The sequence below is a fragment of the Gobio gobio genome (genome assembly GCF_949357685.1).
Source record: "Gobio gobio genome assembly, chromosome: 12".
In the NCBI taxonomy this organism is placed as follows: domain Eukaryota; kingdom Metazoa; phylum Chordata; class Actinopteri; order Cypriniformes; family Gobionidae; genus Gobio; species Gobio gobio.
The window spans coordinates 45,645,260-45,655,981 of record NC_137105.1 but is presented as its reverse complement, the minus strand read 5'-3'; the positions used below and the strand labels follow the sequence as shown (position 1 = coordinate 45,655,981).

General features: G+C 39.3%; 1 protein-coding gene across 1 annotated transcript; it reads left to right on the top strand.

Moving 5' to 3' along the window:
• The first annotated feature begins 1,495 nt into the window (after positions 1-1,495).
• slc10a4 (solute carrier family 10 member 4) lies at positions 1,496-7,937 on the top strand. The gene is made up of 3 exons (XM_079831039.1): positions 1,496-2,180; positions 2,590-2,800; positions 7,093-7,937. The coding sequence occupies exons 1-3, from the start codon at positions 1,639-1,641 to the stop codon at positions 7,630-7,632; spliced, it is 1,293 nt and encodes a 430-aa protein (XP_079687165.1). The 5' UTR covers positions 1,496-1,638; the 3' UTR covers positions 7,633-7,937.
• Positions 7,938-10,722: the final 2,785 nt, after the last annotated feature.

Sequence of the window (10,722 nt, the reverse complement as noted above, 5' to 3'; positions counted from 1 at the left end):
ACGTGTGTCTCTATCGTCCTAATGCACGAGAGGAGGAGAGTTTGAGTGGACAAAGACTCTCCAAGATCACAGCTGGAGAACTGCAGAGATTAGTTGAGTCTTGGGGTCAGAAAGCCTAAAACAAGTATCAAACACCTGCAGAAAAATCCTCCTCACTCATCCAAAAACAAACTCCAGCAGCATCAGACACGACTGGAGCTTCAGACGGGACCTGGTTCTGTGGTCAGATCAAACTAAAAAAAGAGGTTTTTGATGGGTTTGGTGCACACAAAGTACCCCATGCCCACGGTTAAATATACCGCTGGACCAATTTTTTTTTCTGGAGGTCCTGGACATCTTGTTCTGGCTGTGGTTGGATCTTCCATCAGGACAATGATCCAAAAATGTGTGACTGAGCACAAAATGAAGCGTCTGCCATGGCCGTCCCAGTTTCCTGACCTGAACCCTGTAGAAAATGAGTGATGAACTGAAGAGAAGAGCTGGAATCTGGAGAGATTCTGGATGAAGGAATGATCTCTGATCTCCAAACTCATCAGGCGTTATAGAAGACGAGCTGTTATCTTGGGAAAAGGAAGTTGCAAAAAGTATTTCTATTTTTTATAAATAATGTGAGTTTTCCCCCACTTTCAATTGTTTTACTTCAATGAAAGGTTGAAATTTTGGGATTTTTTTCGATGAAAGGGCAAAAGAATAAACAATGCAGATTGAACGTTTTTTTCAGGGCAAGGACCCCTTGGGCGATATGGAGCAGGGACTCCCGATAAAACTGTCAAACAGAGCTACATATTAGCCTTCTATATTAATAGAAACAACTATATTATGATTAAGAATAAATTATATTAAGACAGATCAGAACTATGCACATTAATGTTGTTGCACATGCATCACTCTATGCATATTAAAATGAGATGTATGCATCATAATAAATGTTGTGATAAAAGTCATAATTCATTAACTGTTGTAAATCATTTTCATGGATTTGCAGAGTCCTGCATTTTTATTTTATTCATCAGATGGACAATTAAACATTTACCTGAATTTTAGATAAACAAGATTATTTAAAAAATCACATTTTACTTGAACTGTAGTGTCAAGGTTTACTAAAACTTTACATTTGAATTTGACTGCGAGATGGATAATTAAGAATCAAATCACTGAGGGTGCTTCTGAAATAAGTGAGAGTTCTCCTTGAACATTAAGTTTTTCCACCGTCATTTTGTCAGTATGCTCTTTTTGGTCATTCTGACCTAATGACAATAAAAGATGCATCACATTTTCATAGCAACCGAGTGCGTAAAACAGAAATGAAATAAAGGTCCTAAAATAGCAAACGTTGATGGATGTTTCAATTCAATTCCAACGCATTTCTCCAGAAATGTGTCTTTGTGATCCGTTTTTGGGTTAATTGTTGTGGATGGCGCCTGTAATGGCTCTTGGTGACGCGCGCTCTACGCCAAACCCCTCCCGGTGGCACCGCGCGCTCAGCGCTGGACAGCCCAGAGTCCCTTCAGTCACTGCTGGCAGACGTACAATGATCCTGCGCCGCTAGGGACCGCGCGCCTTTCTCATCAGGTCAGGGAGGAGACACCAGCGGAGACCGAAGGTTCGTTTGGAGAGCTCCAGTGCCCTGGGGACGCGATGGAGACCTCCAGAACCGTGCCAAACAGCGACGCGTCCACCGCCGCGCTCGCGCGACTTCTGAACTTCACGGAGGATCCAGCCAGCTTCTTGGAGACGCCTTCCATGGCAGGGCTGCGCGCCACAGAAGAGCCGCTGTCTCTCGTGGTCAGCAGCTTCAGGCCTGACGCGGCTCCAGCGGGGCTCCTGGCGGGTCCGTTCTCGCCCTCTGAAGAGCCCACTCACCTGATTGTGGCTTTCTGGGATTCACCCCTGAGCCACGGGATCAATGTGTTTGTTGGCTTTGTCCTGTGCTTCACCATGCTGGGGCTGGGCTGCACGGTGGAGCTCAGTCAGCTGGGCGAGCACATCCGAAAGCCCATAGGAGTCCTGCTGGCGGTGCTGTGCCAGTTCGTCCTCATGCCCCTCATCGCCTTCCTCCTGGCTCTGGCCTTCTCCCTCAACGATGTGGCCGCTATGGCTGTGCTGCTCTGCGGCTGCTGCCCTGGAGGAAACCTCTCCAACATCATGTCATTGCTGGTCAACGGCGAGATGAACCTCAGGTATGATGTCCACAACCGTAAAGGTGTTTGTTTGTTTTGTATAAGAAAATATATAATGTTGTCAGAATATGTCATTAGGCTCATTAAACAAATTTGAAGATATATGTTAACATTGTAAAAAAAAAAATAAAAAAAAACCCCTCTCAGATTATACACATAGCCTATATTTCACAGAAAATTAAGATTTAATAATAATAATAAAAAGATGATAATGTGGCTCGTCAATTTTAAATACAGTATTTATGGATTTTTTTTTTTTTTACATTTTTGTCGGCCAAAATGTCTTTTTGGTCATAAATGACAATATAGAGAGATTTGAGATATGGATCAAAGCACGAGACCACAGAAATGAAATAAAGGTCAGAATAACGCGTCTTGATAATACATTTTGTTGGGTTCTGTTTTCCAGCATCGTCATGACCATCTCGTCCACCGTCCTGGCGCTCGTGCTCATGCCGCTGTGTTTGTGGATGTACAGTCGCGCGTGGATCAACACACCCGTGGTGAACCTTCTGCCCTTCGGCGCGATCATCCTCACCCTCTGCAGCACACTCATTCCCATCGGGCTCGGGGTCTGGCTTAGACAGCGCTATGCGCGAGTGTCCGAGATCATCATTAAGGTGAGTTTATGAAGAAAAAGTTCAGTGGTTCATGGTTGTGCCACCACAGCTGCGCGCTTTTGCTACAGGGAAAGGAAACTCAGAGTGCAGAACTGAATTTTCAAGTTGATTTGGAGGAGTCACAATACTATCATCTTCATCATAATATAACATGATTTAGAATGATGCTGTCTTTTCTTAAATATCACTGGTTGTGATGGGTTTCTTGTGTCCACAATCTCTGGCCATTAGAGGAGACTGAAGTGCCCAAGGCAAAGTGGCGTCACATGGGTTTCTTCTTTCAGTTGAGCTTATCTAAGAACAGTCTGGTAAGGGCACAGATAGGGTGAGGCGGGGAGGGAGTGGTGGGGGTGACAGAGTGTGTGATAAAGGAATAGAGGGTGGGTGGGGTGGGGAAGTAGAGTGGATAAAAGTGGGCTGATTTGTCACTCATGGCTTGCACTTTTCTCCTCTGGTGATATCATCATGTCTCTCTGTGCCATTCGCTCTCTTCAGGATTCATTCCCCAGGCCAAACATCACAGCTAAATATGTCACATCAATTGTCCCCAGTCACTTTATTAATGAAAACCCTTTACGGCTAATTGCTGCCCGCTGAGTCCTGTTACACACTGCCGTTTTCACAGCAGCTCCTCTCGACTGGGGTAATGGCAAGTGCATTTCATTATTTTCGTAAACGAAAACTGAAACTTAGACTAAAACAATTGGTCAAAAAACGTTTCGTAAAATAAAATGTCACAATAAATGAAAAACTAAAACTAAACTAACAACTGTTACTGAAAACCTAACTGAAATGAAATTATAATTAGCAAAAATAAATAATCAGTTAAAGGCCCAGTATGTAAGTTTGGCCACTAGAGGTCGCTTATTCAAAACAAAGGTGTAGCTTGATGACGCTGTGAATGAGTGTGGAATCATGGGAGTTGTAGTCTTGACTCTTCACCTCCACAGCCGATGGAAAGGAATCTGACGGACTCTGGCAGAAATCATGTTCATGAATGAGTGAATGTATTAAAGTTTTATTAGCATTACGGTGGTATGAAGCAGGACTCATGAGAGCACTTGTGAGCGAATGCTAATGAGAGAGACCTGCGCCAAACACCGTCTATGAGCTTTTATTCTGCTTATGCTGCAGTCGTGCTTAAAACAATGCTTAAAACAATCATACTAAACACATTTGAGTGTGTTGAGAGTTGTTATAACGTTACTCTGTGCATTCACTCGGCGGCTGCTATGAGAGACTCTAGATCTAGAGCGACATTAGATTATCATATTAATAAAAACAGGATGACTAAATGGCTGTTGTTAAGTGAAGTTCCAAGCGTAATTTAGGGAGGAGCGAGCCCATCTAATCTTTCAATCAACAGCCAACAGCCAGAGTTTAGATACACAGCTGCTTACCTCTCCTCAGTCTCAGATGTTCCAGCATCCCAACACCTCCCCAAACTCCACTTTTATCTTAGGTACCTTGCCCTACATAATCATTTAGTCACTATGGGGGTATATCAGAGCTCGAGATGAAGCCACTTCATCGAACCCCTCATCAGTAGACAGCAAGCCAAATATAGCTGGGATTATATGGGCAAACAAATTCGTTAAATGACATTAATTTTAAAATATATTGTATGATGGAGAAAGCTCTCTCTGATTGTGCTGTTAGCCACTTGACAAAATAGTGTCATCTCTGAGGCGTGCAAAAACATGGTAAGTCAAGAAAACAAGCGATTCAAACAAAAAAGACTGGTCTACAGTGGAAGTGTTCTGTCAACTCTGCTAAACTATAATTACTAAAACTAAAGCTGAAACTAAATATATAACAACTAAATGTGTTCACAAAATGAAAACTAAATGAAGACTAACAAAACCATTAAAGCTACACTGTGTGATATTTTCCCCCATCTAGTGGTGAACTGGTATATGACCATCCAGTGAATTTTAGTTTCTGTTCTGTTCAATTCCGATTTCGTTTTAACTCCTACGGTGGCCGATTTAGTCCAAGATTAATATGGCTTCCTGTTCGACCTCGTCCACATTCGACAATGTGCCTGTGGGATATTCTTTGCGCAGTGGGATGGTTGGAACTCAACTGGCCTAATTATTCGGCTAGAAAGAACTGCAGCTAATCCAGAGTGAACTTTGATGATAGTAATGTTTATTCAGTCATCCAATTGCAAGGCATAAACAGGTTTGCATGGATATGTACATAAATGTGGTTTCTGTGAGAGAACAAATTAGGATGGTAAATATACATGATAATGACATGACAGAATATACACAGTTAAGAACTGTATAACTACACTTATAAGTTACATTTGTATAATGTAACCGTAAACCAGAGCTTATTGTACCATATATAGGCGCTAAATGCAGCTGCATTAAAAGGAGCGGAGCTGCCGCTGCTAACAAGCGGTGTCCGGTTACAAAAGTGTGTGCGCAGGTTTAGCACTGCAGTGCGCTCTGTATAACAAGTGTTAATATGCTGATCAGACCTGATACATATTTCCATCAACATACATTACAAGCAAATATTTTCTATAAACGAATAAACATTGTTAATAACTGAATGATTATTCAAATAGGTGAGCATTACGCTATTGTATGTTGACACAAAAATACTTCTGAGGTGACATCAACTGAATTACGCGATGACACACTCTGAAACACATCCACAATGACAATAACTATTATTACTTACGGAGTTATTAACGCACAGAAATACCACACAAGGAAAAACAGACTTTTGAGGAATAAACAAGCCAGGAAAACTCCGTATAACTCTGTTACTGGAGCTGCTGAGATGAAAACTCTCTGTGCATGCACCAGACAAGTCTGAACAAGTTGACGCGCACAGTGTTAAAACCGGTTAAAACGCGAATGGCGAAGCTTGAATTTACGGGTATGTCCCTCGTTGGCTAATGTACTTTCAAGATGGAGGAGCAACATGGCGACCACCGTTAGATCCCATTACCTTATGTATTTTCAATGGCATATTATAAACTTACGAGAATACTTTATTACTTGAAAGAAGTAAATATACATTAATGAGCACATATATTTTTGAAAGAACTAAGTGTTTTTAGCTAAGAATAGACTAAAAAAGTTACACAGTGTAGCTTTAATGAAACAAACTAAAACTAAACTGACATTTATAGCAAGATTTGATTATATTTTTATATAGCATTATTATTGATTATATTTTTGTAAAGCAAATTTTAAACTTGCAAAACTACAAAAACCTTGGTATGGAGGGATGGACCTCAAGTAGTTATTCAGAGTCCACGATAGGGGTGTTTGTTAAAAAAAAGGGTTGTTTAAGGATTGTTTATTTGTTTAAAACATTTATAAATGGTCTCCAGAATGTGTTCATTAGACCCATGAGAATATTTCCATTAGATTCAGAATATAAAAGAAAAATATTGTTAGAATATGTCCATTACATCTAGAATGTAAAGTAAACAATTGTGAAAAAAAAAACTAATATTGTAAGAATATGTCCATTACACCCATTAAACTAAATATTGTGAAAATACAGTATGTCCATTAAAAAAATACAATTGTTATATGTCCATGATTAGACCCATATAATAAAGGAAAAATATTGTATGTCTATTACACCCAGAATATAAAGTAAAAATATTGTGAGGATGTCTATTATACACAGAAAATACAATTAAAATACTGTGAAAATACAGTTTCCATTAAAAAAATATTGAGATAATGTGTCAATTAAACCCATATAATAAACTAAAAATATTGTGAGAATATTTCAATAGCACATAGAATGTAAAATATTGATTATGTCCAATAACAAAATAATATTGTGAGAATATGTCCGTTAGACCCATAAAAAGTGAGAATATGTCCATTAAAGCTCCATAAAATAAAACACAAATATTGTGAGAATATGTCCGTTAGACCCATAAAAAGTGAGAATATGTCCATTAAAGCTCCATAAAATAAAACACAAATATTGTGAGAATATGTCCGTTAGACCCATAAAAAGTGAGAATATGTCCATTAAAGCTCCATAAAATAAAACACAAATATTGTGAGAATATGTCCGTTAGACCCATAAAAAGTGAGAATATGTCCATTAAAGCTCCATAAAATAAAACACAAATATTGCGAGAATATGTCCAATACACCTAGAAAATATTACAGATTGTGTTAAATAACTCAAATGAACTAAACGGATGAATATTAATCTGTGATGAGAAACTTCAGTGAGGTGTGTATGACAGTATAAGGGCCGTTTGGAAGACTGACCCACCTGTGCTTGTGCTTGTGCTCCAGGCGTCTCTGTGGTCTCTCCTGGTCACTCTGCTGATGCTGTTCATCATGACTGGAACGATGCTGGGCCCGGAGCTGCTGGCCACCATCCCTGCCTCCGTCTACCTGGTGGCCGTGCTCATGCCCATGTGCGGCTACGCGGCCGGATACGGCCTGGCCACGCTCTTCGATCTCCCGCCCAACAGTCGGAGGACCGTGTCTTTAGAAACCGGATGTCAGAACGTGCAGCTCTGCACAGCTATCCTGAAGCTGGCGTTCCCTCCGCAGCTGATGGGCGGCATGTACATGTTTCCTCTGCTGTACGCGCTCTTCCAGGCAGCAGAGGCGGGCATCTTCATTCTGGTTTACCGCATGTACAGGAAAGAGGTTTTACATAAACAGGACCTCATGGAGGATGATGATGATGATACAGGCATATCCTACAAGAGAATGAAGGAAGAAGATGTGCCGTTTGATTCTACGTATGGTGCGGTGACGGTGAGCGATCCAAATGTCATTGCGCTGGAGTCACAGGATGGTGTCGGGAGCCCCACGCCTGTATAAGGGCACACAAACAACCGCCTTGAGACTCACTATAGACACTGGACCTGCGTATTCACATTAGGATTCATTTATGCCATCGCTCACTGTTGAATTTCTTACTAATCTCTCACAGCATTCTAACTAATATGTGCCAAAAAGGATTGCAGACTGAGAAATTGGAAACTAATATCATGACATCACAGTGGCGATACTAAAGTTGAATATTTGAGTGTTTTAAATCTTTAAACACACTGGCCAGATGTTACTATTCAATGGAATTTTCTGAAATTAGCCTAAAATATGTGCCAAATTCAAATGTACACAGTAAAAAAAAATGAATAATAGCCTACAATTTTTAGACACAAATATAATTTCATATATTAATTAAATATATAATTCTTAACTACAAATCTATATACAGAGCCCTTCACTAATATTGGCCCCCTTGGTAAATATGAGCAAAGGCGGCAGTGAAAATAAATCTGCATTATTTATCCTTTTCATTTTTCATTAAAATATTCACAAAATTCTAACCTTTCATTGAAGTAAAACTATTGAAAGTGGGGATAAAATCTCATTATGAAATGAATGTTTTTCTCTAGTTCACTTGGCCATAATTATTGGCACCAAATTATTGCAACGTCCTTTCCCCAAGATAACAGCTCTGAGTCGTCTTCTATAATGCCTGATGAGTTTGGAGATCAGAGATCATTCCTTCATCCAGAATCTCTCCAGATCCTTCAGATTCCAGCTCTTCTCTTCAGTTTATCACTCATTTTCTACAGGGTTCAGGTCAGGAACTGGGACGGCCATGGCAGACGCTTCATTTTGTGCTCAGTCACACATTTTTGTGTTGATTTTGATGTTTGTTTTGGATCATTGTCCTGATGGAAGATCTAACCACGGCCCATTATAAGATTTCTAGCAGAAGCGTCAGGTTTTGATTTTTTATCTGTTGGTATTTGCTAGAATCCTTGATACCATGAATCTGAACACGATGTCCAGGACCTCCAGCAAAAAAATATGCCCACAACATTAAAGATCCAGCAGTGTATTTAACCGTGGGCAAACATTTTATCCCTGTTTGCTCTTTTTGTTAGTTTGATCTGACCACAGAACCAGGTCCCATTTGAAGCTCCAGTCGTGTCTGATGCTGCTGGAGTTTGTTTTTGGATGAGCGAGGAGGATTTTTCTGCAGGTGTTTGATACTTGTTTTAGGCTTTCTGACCCCAAGACTGAACTAATCTCTGCAGTTCTCCAGCTGTGATCTTGGAGAGTCTTTGTCCACTCAAACTCTCCTCCTCTCGTGCATTAGGACGATAGAGACACACGTCCTTTTCCAGGCAGATTCAGAACATCTTTAGTTGACTGAACTTCTTAATTATTGCCCTGATGGTGGAAATGGGGATTTTCAATGCTTTAGCTATTTTCTTACAGACACTTTCTGTTTTGTGAAGCTCAATAATCTTTTGCTGCACATCAGAACTATATTCTTTGGTTTCACTCGTTGTGATGAATGATTAAGGGAATTTGGCCTTCGTGTTTCTCATATTTTCCTCATAGTTTCTTCATATAGTCACCCTGGTGTGCTAAAAAATTTAGATATAAATGGGAATATACCCCACTTTCAATAGTTTTACTTCAATGAAAGGTTACAATTTTGTGAATGAAAGATCAAAAAGATAAACAATGCAGATTTATTTTCACAGCCGCCTTTGCCCATATTTACCAAGAGTGCCAATATTAGTGGAGATACACACACACACACACACACACACACACACACACACACACACACACACACACACACACACACACACACACACACACACACACACACACACACACACACACACACACACACACACACACACACACACACACACACACACACACACACACAGAGAGAGAAAGATGTTTATGACTATATATAAATTATATCTTTTTATTTATTGTTATTATTACTGAGCAAATTGATTCATTCATTCATTCATATGTGCAGGGCACTTTCAGAGTGTCATGGTTGTATGCAAATCCACCATTAATATAGACTGATGCTGCTGTTTGTGAATGAGTCCTGCTATTCCCCCAGTAAAAGGATTACATTGGCTTATTTGATTATGTGGACCCAGAGGATAGGAAGACTGATACACATCCCACGCCTTACATTGCACATCGCCCACTGTCCGTCTGCTGCTGATTCCAAAACAAGGAGAAAATATGTGTTTTTTTTTAGTTTGTTGCTTCAAAAGTAGTGGAATTTTACAGGATTACCACTGTTTGATATGACCGATACCAAAGGCTACAACATCATCTCAGTGTCAGACTCAGATCAGAACTAATGTGGTTTTGAAAAACAGGACTTTATTTCAAATAAGGTTTATTCTAGACAAGTGATCATGTGCTATAGTTTTCATCTGAAAATATCCAAATATGCAATTCATCTCTGTAATCGAAATTAAAATATTGTACATGTTTATTAGAATATATAAAAATGCCTGCAAGATGAATAAATGTTTACTAAAAGAATCTAATATTATTATTTCTGTTCCTCCAATATCACTGCCAGACTGGTAAAAAAAAATGATTTATAGCCACTGGACTCACAAAAAACTTTACATTAATCTAATATTTATTTAATATTAATACTATATTGAGGATTTAGTAATAGGACAATCTCAGAATTTGTAAAAATACGTTTTTGTTTTTTTTAATAACACAATTTAGTGCTATTTAAATAGCTATATTCAGTAAAATGGAAGCTTAATAAAATGTTGAATTACCTTTAGTCAAATACTGTGCTTATGCTTATGGATGCAAGAATATGAACATTTTGGCCGGTACCAATAACCAAAAATTATTTACATTTGAAAGCTGATAACTTATATATTGGCCGATAAATCTAAATGAACACCAAATGCCTCACCATTTAAAGCCATGTCCCAAGGACACAATTATAATCATGTTCTCATAATAATTGTATGTAGCCTGTATGACAGACTTGCGCTGCACATGTTGCACTGAACTGTATTGTGAAGTGATTTTAATCATATTTCAAGCACTTCAAAACCATCATGGTGAACAGTGCGCATCAGAAGTGAAAGGAAAAGT

Coding starts and splice junctions, on each gene's coding strand:
- slc10a4 (XM_079831039.1), top strand. CDS start 1,639: ATGGAGACCTCCAGAACCGTGCCAAACAGCGACGCGTCCACCGCCGCG. Junction 2,181..2,589: donor AACGGCGAGATGAACCTCAG/GTATGATGTCCA, acceptor TCTGTTTTCCAG/CATCGTCATGACCATCTCGT. Junction 2,801..7,092: donor TGTCCGAGATCATCATTAAG/GTGAGTTTATGA, acceptor CTTGTGCTCCAG/GCGTCTCTGTGGTCTCTCCT.